This window comes from Centroberyx gerrardi, chromosome 15, assembly GCF_048128805.1.
Source record: "Centroberyx gerrardi isolate f3 chromosome 15, fCenGer3.hap1.cur.20231027, whole genome shotgun sequence".
NCBI lineage: Eukaryota > Metazoa > Chordata > Actinopteri > Beryciformes > Berycidae > Centroberyx > Centroberyx gerrardi.
In genome coordinates this window covers 25,147,974-25,166,177 of record NC_136011.1, presented here as the reverse complement: position 1 = coordinate 25,166,177, position 18,204 = coordinate 25,147,974, and the positions used below count along the sequence as shown (strand labels likewise).

General features: G+C 44.1%; 2 protein-coding genes across 5 annotated transcripts in view; both read right to left on the bottom strand.

Annotated features, from left to right (window-relative positions):
- Positions 1 to 624: 624 nt before the first annotated feature.
- Positions 625 to 4,236, bottom strand: otx1 (orthodenticle homeobox 1). 3 transcript variants are annotated; one of them, XM_071905317.1, is made up of 5 exons: positions 4,126 to 4,236; positions 3,551 to 3,566; positions 3,096 to 3,247; positions 1,144 to 1,380; positions 625 to 1,071 (listed from the first exon to the last, which is right to left on the bottom strand). In XM_071905317.1, exons 1-5 carry the CDS (start codon positions 4,234 to 4,236, stop codon positions 625 to 627), a joined length of 963 nt encoding a protein of 320 aa, XP_071761418.1. The 3 variants fall into 3 exon arrangements, with proteins under 3 accessions (XP_071761418.1, XP_071761417.1, XP_071761416.1); XM_071905316.1 differs by lacking the exon at positions 3,551 to 3,566 and having other exon boundaries at positions 4,140 to 4,236; XM_071905315.1 differs by lacking the exon at positions 3,551 to 3,566 and having other exon boundaries at positions 625 to 1,380; positions 4,140 to 4,236.
- Positions 4,237 to 13,110: 8,874 nt separating this feature from the next.
- The window catches only part of ehbp1 (EH domain binding protein 1), a 171,882-nt gene continuing 166,788 nt past the window's right edge, over positions 13,111 to 18,204 (bottom strand). For both annotated transcript variants that reach the window (XM_071897739.2, XM_078288580.1), the window contains exons 23-24: positions 14,406 to 14,520; positions 13,111 to 13,842 (exon numbers count right to left, since the gene is read on the bottom strand). In XM_071897739.2, coding sequence (XP_071753840.2) covers positions 13,752 to 13,842; positions 14,406 to 14,520 — 206 coding nt within the window. In that variant the 3' untranslated portion in view covers positions 13,111 to 13,751. The remainder of the gene's footprint in view (positions 13,843 to 14,405; positions 14,521 to 18,204) is intronic.

Here is an 18,204-nt window from a genome sequence, read left to right as displayed (position 1 = left end):
CAACTAAACATGGTCATTGTAACTGACCCAAATACATATTTACATATTTCAGCTCCTTGACGTAGCTGACTAAAATCTCTGTCGTCCTAAAATAACAAATTTCAGAAATAAAAACTATACAGGGTTTGATTGGGTCGGAGGTAAAGAGGGCACTGCAGGCAGTTCCTGTAGGCGCAGAGGGAAATATTCCTCCCATCCAGAGAGCCAGAGAGCTGGTGGTCGAAGGAGTTTGGTTGAAACATTTTTGAAAAACAGTCTAGTCTTCTTAAGGTCATCCAAGAAGGGGGGGCCATCTTTAAAAACCATTCTTCATCCTCAGCATCAGCGAACCAAGCGGCCCACTGCTGCTCCTGATCAAGGTTTCATGTTCTCTCTTCATGGGACTTGAGGGACTGTTTCGCTTTTCTTTTCTTTTTCTCTCTTTTTTTTTTTGGAAGATGTGAGGGGGGGAAAAGAAAAAAAAAAGTCCAATTGCTGAGCGCTCCTGCTGCTATCTTGTCACTTTATGGTTCATAAACTCTTTTTTTGTCTTTAAAAACAAGCAAATACACTAATGTGGAAAACGAAAAAGGGGGAGCAGAGAAGCAAGAAGAAAAAAAAAACAAAAAACAAAAAACAGCCTGATCACAAGACTTGGAACCTCCAGGAGGCCTGGTCTTTGTAGTCCAAGCAGTCTGTGGTGTTAAAGTTGAGCTTCCAAGAGGAGGCTGCAGTCTGCTCTTTGTAATCCAGGCAGTCGGAGGAGTTGAAGGCCAGGCCGGAGCCGCCGTAGGCCTGGTGGTGGTGGTGATGGTGGTGGTGGCCCGACGACTGGCTGATGTGGTGGTGCGGGTGGCCCGACATGGAGGAGGCCGTCATGGGGCTGAGCTGGTGGGGGTGGTGGTGGGAGTGCATGGGGGCCAGGTAGGAGCCGCAGTCCACGCCGCTGAAGTAGGAGCTGGAGGGGGCGGGGTAGCCCTGGCTGTAGCCCGGCGTCTGGTTGTAGGACATGGGGTAGGAGGCGGCGGCGGCGGCGGCGGCCGAGCCGGACACCGAACGCTGCATACAGGAGGCGTTGGACGGGGGTCCGGGCTCGGGCAGCGGGGCCGCGGCCGGCGCCGGGGCGTTGCCGGGGGAGATGGCGGGGCTCCAGATGGAGGAGACGGTGCTGATGGAGGTAGAGGTGCTGCTGAGGGCCGCCGGCCCCGTGTGGTTGGTGGAGGAGGACGAGGACGAAGAGGAGCCGGTGCTGGAGACGGCAGGGGGCGTGAACTGGCCGCTGCTCTCCGACCCCGTGCTCTCCCTGGCCGGGGAAGACTTCTTCTTGGCCGGCCTGGCTTTGGCACTGCTGCCGCTCTGCTGCTGCTGGCGGCACTTGGCCCTCCGGTTCTTGAACCACACCTACAACCGAGCAAACCGGCCAGGAATTAGCAACCATGCACGCAAACAACCTCAGCGTTTTCTAAAAAGGGTACTCGCAGGGCATGTTGGGAGTACATTATGGAGGAAAATTGGGGGTTATTAGCCATCAAGGTTCATTTCCACCCAGGCCCCTTGGCTCGGACCAGCCAGGGGTCCAATTTCATACCTGGTAGACGGCTCTAAGATAACAGGCTATTGGGTTTCGCTGCACAGTAGGGTAACTCTAGAGCACCGAGAGGGTAGGATCATGTAGAGCGTTTTGTTTCACACACACATTCTGAGAATAACTCAAATTGTGAGAGAGGCTTGCCTTGGTTTTCCCCTAATGCCTCTCAAGAGTAGTATTTGTTCGACATCGCCGTACGCCAGCGAGTCGTTTGCGTCGTGTTCGCTGGGACAGTTCTGGCCTCTTCGCTGGCTCACATATTCCAGATCATATTACACAGGGTTCAGTTACATTATATGAAATAGTAATGAATTCATCAACTGATTCAGCTGAAAAAGGGTTTTTTCAATAGACATGATCTGATATCCCTATGAATTAGTCACTTAATATTTATTTCTATCAGTTTACATCAATGTTTACAACTTATCAAGTCTACTGGATGCCTGCTAAATACTAATCAATACTAAAATGGAAGATGGCCAACGGGTAAACTGCTCCACCAATGAGGTTTGACTGACTGACGAATGCCAGTTTACTACTGACGTGACCTATCCCGGAAACGGAGGGGAAGGGGGAGATTATGTAAATACCCACGACACTTGAACGCATCATTCCCATCCTGCGGCAAAACCCCTCGTCACCAGTGTGGGCTGGTAACGCATTACAGTAATAGCCCAGTAACTACTAGTGTAACGAATTACCATTTCAGTTTCAGTCATAACATTACCAATTAAAAATGCATCGATACTTTCGTTAACATCCTTATCCATCTATAACTTAGGCTAACTACTGACTGAGGTAGAATTATCCAAAAACAATCATTATCCCCCATCTGTTTTCTTCATCGCCCCTTTCGTTCAGACGAGAAAGAGCAGGGTGGAAATATTCCTTATACTTTGTTTTTATCATTCACAACATTGGACGTCAAGCTATTTTGCCTCCCTACTCATTCACCGGAGAAGCGAGAAGAAACATGAGTTATCGCGATGTTTGTTATGTAGCAGAGGACGCCAACCGACGATTTGGGGCGTAACGGAAAATGTACGGAGTAGTGTAACGAATTACCTATCCCAGTGAGTAATTAGGAAAGTAATAGCACTACTTTTGAAATGAGTAACGAGTACATAGATTACTTTTTGGAGTAACGGGCCCAAAACTGCTCGTCGCCACAACTAACATTAGCTTACAACGTTTTGGATGCAAACATGGCCGTTAACCGGTTTTGGCAACGCAGGCCTATGGGCATTTGCTACAGGCTAGGTTACGGTAGCCTAACTTTAAGTTTTCAGCATTGTAATAGAGGGCCAAGATCAAGCAACTTGTCAGACAGAAAATAAATAAATAAATAGAAATAAGTCTAAACGGTTGATCTAACGAGGCCAACGTCTAACAGGCCTAATTCGTCACATTAAGCAGATAACTCCTCGTCAGTCTTCAGTATATGGACGTTTTGGTGCCGAACGATATTAAATGGGCTACAGGGAGTTTTCCATTCTGAAGTGATGCGGAGGGAAAGGCAGGTTTGTACCTGGACTCTGGACTCCGGCAGGTTGATTTTCAGCGCGACCTCCTCCCGCATGAAAATATCCGGATAACGAGTTTTGGCGAACAGAGCCTCGAGGATGTCGAGCTGGGAGCGCGTGAAGGTTGTCCGCTCCCGACGCTGCTTCCTGGGCGTCGCTGCAAAGAAGAAGAAAGTGTAACGTTAGTCAATATATTTTCTTTTTTTTTCAACAGGCCGTGTTTCTGCTTAGTTTGTGTGTTAGTGCAGTCTCACAAAGTGTTTTATATTAATATTAGGTAAAAAAAAAAAAAAAAAGGCCTAACAAAGGTGTAATCTGTAAATCACACTTGGTTCTTAAATAGTCTAGGATCAGAATAACAATTTACAATGGAAACGATTTTCTTTATCTAAATATTATATTTCAAATATATGTTTGCAGGTAAGGTAGCCCAATAAATGCTTCTATTTACACCTCTGACCTGCCTTAGTCGATGCCTAGGATATATATATTTTTTTCTTTTCCCCTGCTTAATCCCATTTAATCCCACTTTTACTGCTGCAACGACCTAATTTCCCCATGGGGATCAATACATTTTCATCTTTTTTTTTATTGATCATATTGATAAAGAGCACCATTCTCAACTATTTGATGTTCCTTTTTAAAACAAGCCTAAAAATACTGCACCGACTAACTCCTCATTGCTGAGAGGCGAATGGTTATTATTAGCAGGGATTTAGTAGATCAACCCAATTCAAATCAGTTTACACACCTGGATGTGCACGGTGAATTTTATAATATAAATTAATGGTATAGATCATAGTAAGCAGTAACAAACTGTTTCAAGTTAAGTGTTGATTGGGGGAAAATTATTTTCTGAAAATATAATTGATTTTGGTGGTCGTTCTGCCCACATTGTTATTTCCCACCACATCACTGCTTACTGGCACAAACTGGGTGTATAGCCTCTCTCCTGGTGATGCATTCATCCTAAAAAGGTTACCCATCCCTCCGCAGAGGTGTGTGTGTGTGTGTGTGTGTGTGTGTGTGTGTGGCAGGAGGAAGCCTACCTGGGTAGCCCACTGAGGGGTGCAGCAGGTCCATGGCAGCGCCGCTGAGCCCCAGGCCGTTCATGCCGTAGGGGGGCTGTTTGAGGTAGGACATCATGCTACAGGCGGTCACCGCTCCCCCCAGATCAGGCCAGTGGTTCGGTTTCCCCCGATGCTGCAGCTTGACGGGAGAGGGGGCCGATGTAAGTCACTGCCAACACACGGAGGGGAGAAAAATAAATAAACAAATACACAATAAATAGGCTAAACAAATTAGATCAAATTAAGGGTTTAATCCAAAACGCTAGGCCTTCATAATAAGTTTTGGAAAAAATCTGCTACCTTAAATTCATCAAGGGAATACTTCAGAAACATAAATGACTAATGAACCAGCCTGTTTTATAAGCTAATGTCTTCAGGTGACTCCTAACTTTAACACTAACCCATAATGGGCTTAACTTTAATGCCAGCAGTCAGTATGGGAGAGTGGGTCTTTTTCCCCCCTCAAACGATGGAAATTTCATTTTGGAACTAAACTTTTCAAATATTTTCCCTATTTATCAAAACTGAGACATTCTGCAGAAACTAAGAGGAAAAAACCGCGGGATAAGTTAAGATCGGTGGGTTAATTTTGTTCCCAATAACATTAAAGAACTACAATAATCCTATTTATTTTATGATATTTTACAAATATCACAGCAAAACTATAAATCCCTACTGAATAATTTTAGTGGCACTAAAGGATATAAAAATACCATAAAGTACGATAAGGCCGATATATATATATAAACTCACTATTCAGAACCACAGCCGCACTGTATAAAGCCCTATAGGAATATGACGGTGATTTCGGTTGGGGATGAGCGGGGTGAAGCGGCCGCTCTGGGATCGACCTGTCGTGTCTTCATACGGCTGCTAAAAACCAAACAGGCTCTGGAAGTTGCACATCCAATTAGGCTTTGGCGTTTTGTTTTTGTTTTTTCTTGGATTCAGACGTTTTTTCTCGCTCCACCTCGGAGCTGCAGGGAAGCAGAGGAGACAACTGAACTGACTTTACCACCTTTTCATTTGCATAACAGTTTATCCCCCTTTTTAGGTCGACAAGTTTTCATAACGCAGTAACTATAAATCATAGGAAGCAGGATCAGACTGATGCAAGTTATATGCAGATAGAGTTCTGTAAGGATTTTTAATATATATATTATGAAAATATATTTTTTCTTTTGACATAATGCCATAATTGTTGTTTTTATTTCCCACATTAGTTCCCCTCTGTGGAATATTTTCTATAGTTTACTGATCACACACACGCACTTTGTCTAATTCACACTGTATTTTCCATAACGCGTTGGAAATATCATAATTGTTACAAACTGACTGAACTTTACCCATTTTACATTAGAAACAGTTTGATCAAAATGCACCTATTTGATTCTATAATTAATAATTAAAACAAAATAATCTGCTGACCCTCCATTATGTAATACACAGTTTTAAAAGGTCTGAATGCAAAGATCAATAATCAATGAAAAGGGAAAAAAAATCCTCACACTTCCTCCCCTAAAGTGCCTGTTTTGTCACTTTTAATAATGTTAAAAAGCAAAATACTCTAACGGGGTTTAAATGAGACGTCAAATTAAAATTGTGTGCGCAACTGAAAATAAAAAAAAATAAAAAAAATCCAAGGATCGTCATTGTTGGCCACTTGTGGATCAATAATTGTTTTGCCACAATAGTGTTGCATCTTTGTCCATGCTGGAAAATGAAAGTTGAAACCTCGTCATAAAACACATGTCGGTGTTGGGTGTGTGGGAACAGAAGGCCTGCTGCTGTCTGCCTGCAGCCTGCAGGGACAAATGTTACAAAATAAACTGTTCATGGATTTGATTTCAGACTCTATAAATCTCTGTCCCGGCTGTCTGAAGTCTGTGTTCAGAACTTTTTTTTCTGTTAAACTTGACTGTGTGTATATTTTTACCACAACGAGCCTCTTGTGGATTCTCAGTCCACGGCTGAAATAACTGAAGGCCAGACTGGAAAAAATAAATCCACCTTAGCAATTAATTTAGTCTGATACCGACTGGAAATCTGAGTCTTCGTAAAACCAGAGAAACATCTGCCGAGGAGGAGAGTTAACTTCTCCTGTTACCAAAACAAATCGACCTATTTCAAGCATTTTCTTAAATCAATAAAAGTAATATCTTGATACTGGTGGAGTGATCTGCTTTATTTCCAGGTATTGTCACTGCTTTCGAAAAAAAAGGACAAAACTACATTGAAAACAGACGAGATTATCTCACCTGGTTGGCAGATTTTTTTCCCACTTATTTTAGGGAAAACAATCAATAGGAGATTACATTACTTGTAAAACGGATATGTTTTGCAAAGCACAAGTATAAATGCCATTTCTCTCCCTGGCAGAAAAGATTATATATTTATGACAAATAAAGACTAAATAACATTTGTTTCTTTTACACATCTGGTGCACGGAGTTACATAAAGCCTCATTTAAGGCCAAAAAATTAAACGCACGTCTCCTGAGGCGGCTGCTGCCTCTGTAACTCAAAAACAAAATAAAATAGAAGTTTATGTTAATCCAGCAGTACAGTATCCTCTGTAAACACAACTAATCTGCTGAAATCTGTATTTACAGCAGGAAAAAAGTTTGACTATGTTAAGCATGGTGGAGGTTTGAAAGTTTGAGAAGTCCAGAATGTTTTTTTTTTAATTTTTAAGTAGAAAAAACAAACACTGACACTGACTATTAAAATAAAATACTTTTACTTATCGGTTAAGAAATATCAAAACAAAAACCGACTAGTTACAACATGGAAATTAACTTGGTGAATCAGAAGTGGAGATTCTTTTAGAGGAGATTCTTCTATCTGACCTCTCGCTGCGTAAAAACAAACCAAACAGAGCTAACTCGGCTTTTCTGTGTATTCCAGCGGCTTTAAAACTGCACTTGCAGCCCTGCAAGGCCGATGTGAAAAAGACGAGATCTCGGTGCAAATGAACTCAATTAGAATTTAGATTAGACCTCCGGGGAGAGAGCGTTTCAGAAGGGCTCTTATCAGCAAAATAAATTAACAAAAACCAAAACACGCCTCTCCAATTATCTACTAAGTGGTTGAAACGTTTTAATGGCCAATTGCACTCAAAAAAATCGCTCGAATGAATTGGAATAGAAATATGAAAATTATCTACATTGGAGGAAGTTGACTCAATTTATCCAATTCAAGTCGAAGTCCTCGTCCGTGCGCATTAATTGATATTTCCACTGAATAATATCTCAGCGGCGTAAATTGAAATCACACACATCGCACTTGGAAAAGACTTTTGAAATACGAGTTAACGTCTGGAAAAGTGACTTTCCCATCGCCTTTACACTTTAACTAGTTGTGTTAATTCTGCATATTTTTGCTGCGCCTCTTTCCAACAGCAGGTCGGAGTAAAATGCGCACAAAAAACAGGAGAATCTGCACGAAATTGTGGAGAAAAAGAAAGAGAAAGCAGCCTCACCTTGTTCCTCTCCTTCCCTTTCCCCGAGCTGCGGGAGACAAGAGGCAGCAGCAGTAAAATTATCCAGCAGGAGGAAGTCTGCAGGGCACAAAACTCAAGCAGCCGACTCGCTCAAAAACAAATAGTCAGAAAACCGAGCAGCATTACGGAGAAAAACACAGCAGCCAAGTTAAAACCACACGGGCGTCACGGCGTCCTCGGTCCGTTTCCGGGTGTTTTTACAGCCAAATAAATCAAACTCATTTGCTTTCGGGGGGCTTGTCGTTGTCTGTCAGAGTGTTAAGGTGATTTCTAATGGAGACGGATGGAGATTGATCACCTTCTCTCCGCCCTGCGCCTCTATGAGCGGAGGACACCTGCGGATCCGCCTCCTCCAGCCAATCAGCGCGCGTCTTGCGGCTGACGGACGGCGCGGGGAGCCAACGGGTGCGCAGAAGCAGCCGGGGAAGCCCCTCCCACCATCCTACATCCCCCCCCCCCCCCCTCCCCCCTCCCGGCCCCGGTCCCGGTCCCGAGACCAGACGAGCCACGGAGAGATTTTAAAAAGATGGAAATGTTTCGCAGGCCTGCAGGAAAAGTGCTTCAAAGTGTGCAGGCCCGCTCCGCTGTGCGCCAAACTGCGCACGGAGGTTTGCGCGAGGAATTACCCTTCTATACTGAAAACAGAAGACATTCACATTTTAATTTAGGAATTTATTATTTTATTTCCATGCAGCTGGCAGCCAAACAGCATCAGTGGACGGATATTTAGGCTTTAAAGCCGAGCAGAAGGAGAAACATTCAGCTGTAACACTTGACTGAATCTGCGGACTTTTCCAGAATCTGCAGCATCTAAAATAAATCAACTAACATATTTTCTTCTCAGATCTACGAGTTTTTCTTGCTTCTATAAAACGCGCCTTATCTGCACACGTCTCGTATCATTTTCTCTAAAACGACAAATCAGTAGTTTAATGAGATAAAGCATTTAAAAATCATAAATGAGACAAATATTTTTTTAGAATGAAAAAGAAAAAAAATCAAGCAAAATGGGTTCGTTGAGGTTTGAAAGGATTTCCAGGCTGTTGAAGGGGTTTCGTTTGCGCACGCGGTTAAACAACAGAAAACACTAATTCTTGAAAGGCTGGGAAGCGTCACCGTCTGTTATTATTACTATTAATATTATTATTATTACTATTATTTCTGCTGCGAAATTTCTTGCCTCTAACATTGCACTCAGATATTTGTGAATATCTAGGCTACCACAAAGTGAACGCGACAAATAAAAGGATAAGAAAGTTAAATTTATCCATTTTAATTTTTATTGTGACCCCCCCCCCCCTCCCCTCCACACACACATACACACACACACACACACACACACAACACACACAACACACACCAGTCTCATGAATATTAATGAGGTCTAATCCCCACTTAGAATTACATTTGAGAATGGTTGACGTAAAGTTTAATAGGGATAGACCTCCAACTCACTGGGAGGAAATGTGAAAAGAATCCACAGAAGAAGAAGGAAAAAAAACAAGAAAAAAGAAATGAAATCAGCACATGGGATGAACCAAAAACTGCGGTCACTGAATCAAACCAAGTGCTTTTTTTAAATTATTTTATTTTACCTCCCACACAACAAACCTCACTTCTTGCCTCTGAGGGTCGTGTTGGTCGTGTTGGGGCTTAGCGCGGCCCGGCTCGGCCCGGCTCCGCTCCTTTGTGGATCTGCAGCAAAAATCAACTCCTTCTAATTGAGGCCTGAGCTGAAAGCGAGCTAATGTTCAAAGAGAGAGAGAGAGAGAGAGAGAGAGAGAGAGAGAGAGAGAGAGAGAGAGAGAGAGAGAGAGAGAGAGAGAGAGAGAGAGAGAGAGAGAGAGACACTCCACCACAGGAATGGAAATTACATTTTTACTTATGTGTGTGTGTGTGTGTGTGTGTGTGTGTGTGTGTGTGTGTGTGTGTGTGTTGGGGGGGCAATCAAAGTGGAGGCCTATGGGACTTTAAAGTCATCGACGAGAGCACTCAGACAGAGAAACTTAGACATCAATAGTCGGCGGAGCAAAAGGGAACAAAGTTATTTTGGAGGTTGTGTGAAAGCCAGCGGAGGCCTGCAGTGATGTGACCACGACCAGGATGTTACTGAACGCACCTAAACGCACCTAAACCTGCCTGAAAGCACGTAAACGCACCTTAATATTTGCAGAATACAGCCTATCCACCTTTTAATGCGTACAGAAGCTAAATCTGATGTGAAAATCGGAGTGTACATCACAGTAAGTGGCATCAAATTGACTGAAGCTGTATGAGGATATGGGGCTTGTAAGGGTTAGAATTATAAATTAATGCTTTTCTGATAATTGATTTTGGTTTTTGGCCTCGTGCTGATTATCACCGGCTGCAGGTCAGAGAGTTTACCCACAGTGTTATTTCCTAACTATAAAGTCTAGGCAGTCAGAGGGCCCGTGGAGGGCCTGACCGAAATACCATCACCCCTCCTCTCCACACACACACACTCTCTCACACACTCACACCATCTAGCCTCCGTTAAATTATGCAAAAAGGCCATTCAACAAATATGGCCCTCACAACACAAAAGAGACGGGTTATTCTGACATTTCCCCCAGATTTCTTGTTTTTTTTTTTTTGCTCCTGATGTGAGTAAGACCCCGAGATAAACCCCCGAACAAGTATCAAGTTATCAAGTTGCACCAACCTTTTGTAATAAGAGTATTTTGTCTAATCCCAAATTGCAGTCGAATTTTCTTAATGCTGAGCTGGTAAAGCCTGGGATTAGGAAGCGAGGAGAGGAGGGGGAAAAGTTTTGTCCCTTCAGCCGGCAGGATTGGAGCGGGGATCTGCGGGGATGTTGTCGGTGCTTATTAAAACGATGATGCATAAAACACAATATTATAGGAGCCCGGCGCCGCGGAGACCGGGCTCCCTTAGGTGCAGTTTTTTGGACGCGGGGAGGATATTCAGAGGCCGAGCGGCGCGCGGCACCTGCGAGGTGAGGCCAGCAGACTTCAAAGCTCAGGAGATAATCCATTCAGCTGAAGGATCCTCAGCAGCACACCGAGGCACCGAGGCACCGAGGCTTTTACGCAGCGCGTCGCTCGTATTCACTGTAAAATAGACTATAGACTCTGTATGGTTTTCACTCCATCTGCAGCCCAGGACCGTTAAAACGACCCGGGTGATGCTGCCGAGGTAAGACAGCATTGTTTTTTTTGTCATTTTGTTTCTTCTTCTGTCTTTCAAAAAATCTGAATCTAAATAGAATATGTTAAATAGTTGTATTCTCATTCATCAGCTGAATTGATTTCTTTCATGGTGGCAATTAGGCCTCAAAATAAACTGTAGCTCAGTGGCCATAAGGGGAAATAACTTGAGTGAATTTAACATATTAGTTTACTGACGTGATAATAATTAACTAGGGCAAACGCTAAAAAATTTTACAGCCGAATTTAGGAGTTTAAAGTTTAAAGCATGTTTTGCGCATGAAGAATTCTTCCGGGATAAAATCAGCCAGGCTTCAAAACAATACAGGGAATGTCTAAACAAATAAAAGGACGTGTGTGAATCCATCTGGACGAGATAAGTGCTGGGAATAATTTGCTCTCGGTGCTTTCGGCCCATCATTCACATCATGCAGATCTCAGCACACCGGGCTGCAGCCTTCTGACGGCAGCGAGCACACACTTCCTTCACCGGGCAGAAGCGGTTCGTGTCCCGCTTTATTCTCCAGATTACAGCCAGCCGTGATAAACGCGGCACAATACAAAGTAAAACAAAAGCGCCTTAGGGGAAGTCATATGCGTAATGTGGACGTACAGTTCGGTCCCAAGCAGAGAAGAAGCGATCAGCAAATTAATGTGAAAGTATTAGAAAGGCCAGGGAGGACGACTGCTGTCAAAACCGATTTTCCTTATTTAATCGGGGATGGGAGGCTGCCTGCAGGGATGGAGTGAGGGTTCACCCACCTACACTCTGTTTAGTGTTTACACACCTTTTTATTTGGTGGGAAGGAGTTTATCCTCCTTATTTTAGTCTGGCATAAATCTTTAGGAGGTAAATTCACAGTAAACTTCAGGTTAAGTAGCAAATTAATGGAAGTTATATGGAAGAAAGTGTCGTTTAAGGGGGAGAAAACAAATTAAGGCTTTCCTGATATATAAATATAATTGATTTGTATTGGTGGTTTTCCTTATAATGATCACCGCCTGGAGGTCATATAGTTTACACACCTTTTTTTTTAAAATTATTATTATTTATTTCCCACTCCATCCCTGGCTGCGGGTGACCGAGCCTCTCCAGCTCCTGCCCCCCGTTTCCAGCGCGTAAAAAAGCGGCCGAGGGAAAACATCTGCTCGGTACAAAGTGATTTCTCTAATCTTCCTCGGAGGAACCTGCTCAGCACCGACCTCAAACAAAACCCGAACGCCAATTTTAATTTATAAACACGCATAAATCGCAGGGGAATTGAACAGAGCGCCGAATAATAAGCATTGCTAAACACAAGGCTCAGCGGTGGAGGCAGTGATAGGGGCCACTCGTGCTCAGCTGCAGCCAAAGGCGAGCTGGCATTTCAATAACTTTTCTGGTTTGTTGTTGTTGTTGTTGTTGTGGTTGTTGTGTGGGAAAACTTCCGAGAATATGGCCAGGATCATCTGGGATTGGAGGTAATAGGGAAAAATTGAAATACAAAAGGGAAAATACTGGAATTATAGTTTTTTTTTTTTTTTAAATATCCATAACAATTGTAAAAATGCAGCACAATTTAAAAGCACGTGGAAAAGATGATCTAGGAGCTACCAATTACATTAAAAGTCATAGTTAAATATTAGGAGAAATTAGGAGTGAATGAGTAGAGTAATAAAATAGAAAGCGCAGATGGTCTGGGCATGTGCATGATAAAATCTACTCGCAGCTTAAAGGCCTGTAATGTTATTCTATTATATTCCAGAGGGCTAAAAATACACCAAGCACTCCCTGCTGGAGTATGAAAGCATAGGGACTTTATTGAAGACTTGGGTTATGACACTGGAATAAATAAACAGATAAATGTTCACACGTAAAGACAGCTGCACCAAATGTGGAACTAAGAGATGCACATGGAAGCATAATTCTCTTCTTCAGTATACAATAAATACAAAGTTGCTGAGCAAAATGCACATGATTGTGATGGTAGTTCACTTAACAAGCAGCGTATAGGACAAACGGCAATAAATAATATATATTTTTTTGCTTTCGACTGCATGAATCCCGGGAAAAAAAAAAAGAGGATTTTGGGAAGCTATTGGTCAGAGCAGTGATGAAAATATACAACATGACTTTTTAAACATGATCTTTCTAGCTGAACCAGCTGCGAAATGTTTGGTAAACCGCTTTCAAGCCAAGACAAAAAAAAAAAAAAAAAAAAAAGTAAGTAAAGTAATATGAAAGTTAAGATTTATGAACGGTAATGGGTTCCCCTTTAAGATATTTTACAAGTAAAAACTTTGAAGTGACAAAATTAAAAGATACACAGTCAAGTAATGAACGTAGCTTGAAAAGACTGATATTATAACGACTCCTCTTTTTTTTTTTTTTAAAGTCCAACTGAAACGTCAATCCCACATCTGCTCAACATGAGAAAAAAAAAATTCCCCCCAATAAAACACGTTGTGCTGTACCTCCAGCAGACCGACCTGGCTGTGTGCGTCTCCAAGAAACATCTCAGGTTGAAATTCAAACATCATTAAGATACAAATATCCTGCGTGTCAGAGTCAGACTCTGCTTGAACCCTCTGCACTGCTTTATCTCTCATACATATTTATATTACATACAAGTACCGTTCTTGGTAAAGCAAACAAAGAAACAAAAATAAAAATATAGTATATAAGTGGGACAGTTTCAGTCAGTATAAACTTGGTGCAAGGCATTGCAGGGCCGCTTCAGCCGAGTCTCTTGGGTTAGTTTGACCAAAACAACCAGATTAGGGTTCCAATAAATGTGATACAAATGTCTAGGATAGCCACTATGAAATAATAATAATCATAATAATAATAATCATAATAATAATAATACAATTCTTTTATCGGCTACATTTGTTGGTTGGTTGTTTTTTGTTGAAATGACAATCATTGAAGGACACACTTCTCCTCTTTCTTGGCCATCTTGCCCTTGTTCTGCTCCAGCGTTCGCTCCAGGTGCTCGTCCTCCTCCTCGGCCCTGCGGAGGGCAAAGGTCAAAAGTTCAGATGGGTGGGGGGGTGTGTGTGTGTGTGGGGGGGGTACACACAGGTACACAGTCAGTGCCCCGGCGACTGTCGCCATGCCACCTGCGGAGTGGCCTAGCGCCAGGGGCCGCGCTCTGACCTTTCACCCGCCTGGCGCCCCGTTGGCAGACGGTGCCGCCAATCTGGAAGGGATCCCGCCCATGCAGGTGTGCTGCGCCTGCTGCTGCCGCGCGCTGCCATGCGCGCAGGATGACTGCAGGCTGGCTGGAAACGCAACGCGCCCTGCAATGTGTTTTCTCTACGTCTACGGTTTCTGGGGGACCTCTGGAAATGTAAAGATAAGCAGCGGACGCTCTTGCAAAAAACTTACCAAAGGGGGCGGAGAGCCCGATTCCCAGGCTGAGTTTTGCACGAGCAAAAGAAAAGAAACTAACCCAAACTTTGCATTGCTGAAGAGTATTTTTTACATTTTACATTTCTGTTTTAGGCATAGAGCTGCAGCTTTTATCCAAAGTGACATGTGTTATTTTTATATGCCGAATTGTGGGTAGCTTACTGTTTCTCCTGGGCGTCCAGGTCCCGGACCAGCGCGTCTCGTTTGTTGACCAGTATGACCAGTTCATCCAGCAGCAGCTGCTCTCGTCTCTTCTGGGCCTCCGTCTTCTGCCAGTCTGCAACGACACCAGAGGGACAGAGCGGGTTAGACCAGAACCCGGGGCGGGGAATTAGGACCGACCGGACTCCGACCGAATGCCGGTGGATTCTGTCTGTGGCGGGTAACGAACCAGCGTCCGGAAGTTCTTTTATATTCTACAAATCCACTGTGACCCACGGACGATAAAGTTAGTTTCCTGCCCTGTCAGAAACGTATGGATGCATGGTGACAGAAACATTCTGCTGAAATACCAACTGACTGCACAACTGGCTCATCTCAAGTTGGGCAAATCTTAAAAGACGATTGCCAGACAATATTCTTACAAACTTTACTTTGAACGCTCTTGGAATGGACATGTTCTCCCTAAGCACTTTTTAAATTAACCCGTTTTGTTTAACATGCTTTGCAAACAAATTTGACGTGACTTCAAGTTTTGAGGCGGTTGTTTTCAAGGCCGTGCCGCCCTTCATCAGGACAAGCAGATCCTCCTGAGGACTAGGAGGCTTCAACGTGACGGACAGGTCGTCTGAACACACAACAAGTGTTCGTACGCTTCAGCAGGTGCTCAAAAGAGCTTCAGGTCACTCAGTGGATGGACGGCTCCTAAAACACACAAACTGAAGCAACGGCCACAGTTTGGTAAAAGTTCCTCTTGTTATTAACCTACTGGACTGTCAAGATATGGAGATGTGGCTTTTGGACTGTTATGATGAAGTGGCCAATTCCCTGTATGGCCCAGTGTAAAATGTGAGAAACTTATCTGTCAACACACTCAGTCATTACTACTGCAGGTTGTGTGTGTGTGCACAATGATGATGTATTGACCTTAGCAAATACACTTAAGGGATATGTCATGTTAATCTGCAGTCTTATGATGCACACAGAGACATATGAAGGGCTTCACTCCAAAATGCTATTCATCTATTTTGGAAAACAAATTTGCTGGCTTAAATTCCAAAAGTTAAAATTCAATTCAATTCAATTCAATTCATTTCAAAAAGATGATTACATCTGTTTCTAAAACACAGCTCTTTTGTGAGAAAAGGTCTTAGGCTGACTCATAACGTAAAGACGATTTACTTTAACGCCTGCGATCAAAGGCGTCAGTTTGTTTCAAATGGTGTAAATCTTATTTTGGAATGAAGCTCTTTGTATCTAGATATTATCGGTGCATATAGAGACACAAAATGCGTAACCTCATAACTGACAGCTAAAAAAAAAGACAACCCAGTCCCCTCCTTAGTAAAGCAAACAAACAGACAAACAAACACACACAGGTGAGGCAGTAAACGGAGGCTGGGCCCCCTGACTCTTGTCACTCAGTTCTCCCAGGTCTTTGCAGGAAGGGGCCCCACAGGGCCCAGGTGGGACCCCGGTCCAAATCCCCTCAGCCTCTCCCTGGGGGGGGGGGCTGCCCACAGGAGAGCACTCACTCCCCCTGGGGCTCAAATATCCGCCTGGCGCCCCAGCTCCAGATACACCCAACACCGGGGCCGCCCTCCAGCCTCCCCCCCCCACCCCCCACCCCCACCCAACCCAGAGTAATGAACGTAGCTTGAAGACTGATATCATAACGAGTCCTTGGGTTTTTTCCTCTTTTTTTGTACAACTGAAACACCTGCTAAACGTGCAAAAATCCCCAAATAAAACAACTTGTGCTGGACCTGAAGCCGACTCTAAAATCTAAATCTCCTCAACACTGAAACACACGTTCAGATAGAGAAACATTTCAGGTTAACAATCAAACATCAGAGTCACTTCCTACGACAGCAGAGATTTACCCCGCTGTCCCGCAGCTAAAAGGAGGCAGGAAAACCCCAGCTACTCCTCCACTCAGTGTGAGAAAGTCTCCATCGTCCCCCCCCCCCCCCCCCCCAAAAAAAAAAGAAAAAGAAAAACCAACGCTACATCCCAGGGAGAATTCAAACACTGGCGAGCCGTGTGCAACTTCTGTGGCGCGTAGGCAACGTTTAACTTCAACCCTCTATCAATATTTAACCGCCTATTGATTCGAGAATAAAAGGAATGTTGTAAAATGTCAGTCCCAAAATAAGCATGGCTTTATTAAAAATAAATATTTCCCCCCTCGTTCAGTCAAATTGCTGCAGTCGGGCCGTGTGTGTGTGTGTGTGTGTGTGTGTCACGCTGGGCCCAGTGTGTTTGTCCTGAAAGGTCTGCGCTCTCTTCATTGGCCCCGGTCGTCCCTTTGAAGTCGACCACAGAGCGAAATGAACACAGTCCCAATATTTGGCTCTCTCCTCTTTCTTTCTTTCCCTCCCTCGTTCTCTTTTCTCAGGGAAGCAAATTACTCTCCTCTTTGCCTTTGTAGGGGAGTGGACTAATACTTCAAAAATGCCAAATATGTCCAAACCTGTTTTTGATGTGTTTTTTTCTTTAACAAGAGGATAAAAACCACAAAGAGGCAGTTAGGAATAGAGAAAAAAGCAAGACAAACTGTTTCATGAGTCAAAAAAGAAAAACAGATGAGTCATCATATGAGTCATTAACTTTAGCTAATTGTGGGACTGGAATGTGTGTATGCGTATCCATGTCCGCCATAACTCCGCTATCCCATAATTCCCTCCCATAAAGGCCTGCCCACAGGGGGAGGCATCTGCCTCAGGAAGAAGAAAAAAAAAAAAACGAACAACTTCCCAAGAAAACACAAAGAGGTATGTAAAAAAGAAAAAAAAATCCCTTTCCCCTTCATCCCTCCCTCCCGCTCCTTCCAAGCACATCCTAGCCAAAAAGCCAAAGTCCTGGTCGACTAGGGTGAGGGTGGGGGTGGGGGTGGGGGTGGGGGTGGGGGGTGAAGGGGTAAGCACACTGCTGTCAATCACATGTCGCCGAGTCCCGCCCCCCTCATTAGGAAGGTAAACAATAAAGAGGGCCGATGAGAGACGTGACCAGGCAACACCAGAGCAGAGCAGGCTGGGTAACCAGACACCCACGAAAAAACAAAACACCCTGCAGCCACTCAGCGAAGCCCCCCCCCCCCCCCCCCCCAACCAACCCCCCCGAAAAACAGGGAGGAGAGAGAGAGAGAGAGAGGGAGAGAGAGGGAGAGAGGGAGAGAGGTTAAAGAGAGGGAGAGACTTGGAGGGAGTGTGTGCAATCCTTCTGGATTACCCCCCCTCCGTTCTCCCTTCATCCTCTCCTCTCTCTCTCTCTCTCTCCCTCTCTGGGTCTGGGCGATCACGTTGAAACTCACATGGTGGGTGCTTATTCAGATAACCCTAGCCATGCACGCCAACGGTAACCATGTGAGTCTGCACAAGGCACACAAGAATGCGCTGGTTCAAATCCCCATGAATCCACACACACACACACACACACACACACACACACACACACACACACACACACACACACACACACACACACACAGCCCCTCCAACGCTGAATTTATTCAAGAGTGCAAACTGGTCCAAAGCCCCCTTTTCTCAAAGCAAGGAGAGAGAGAGAGAGAGAGAGAGAGAGAGAGAGAGAGGGAGAGAGAGAGACGGGGGTCGTCCCATCGGAGTGTTGCTTTACATGCATTATCCATCTCTCACTCTTGCTCTCTCTCCCTCTCTCTCTCTCTCACACACACACACACACACACACACACACACTCTAGCGATGCAACTTCAGAGCATTTGATCCACAGCTTAATATAAAACTTGAGAGAGAGCGTTCTCCGGAGTCCTCAGCGAGAGAC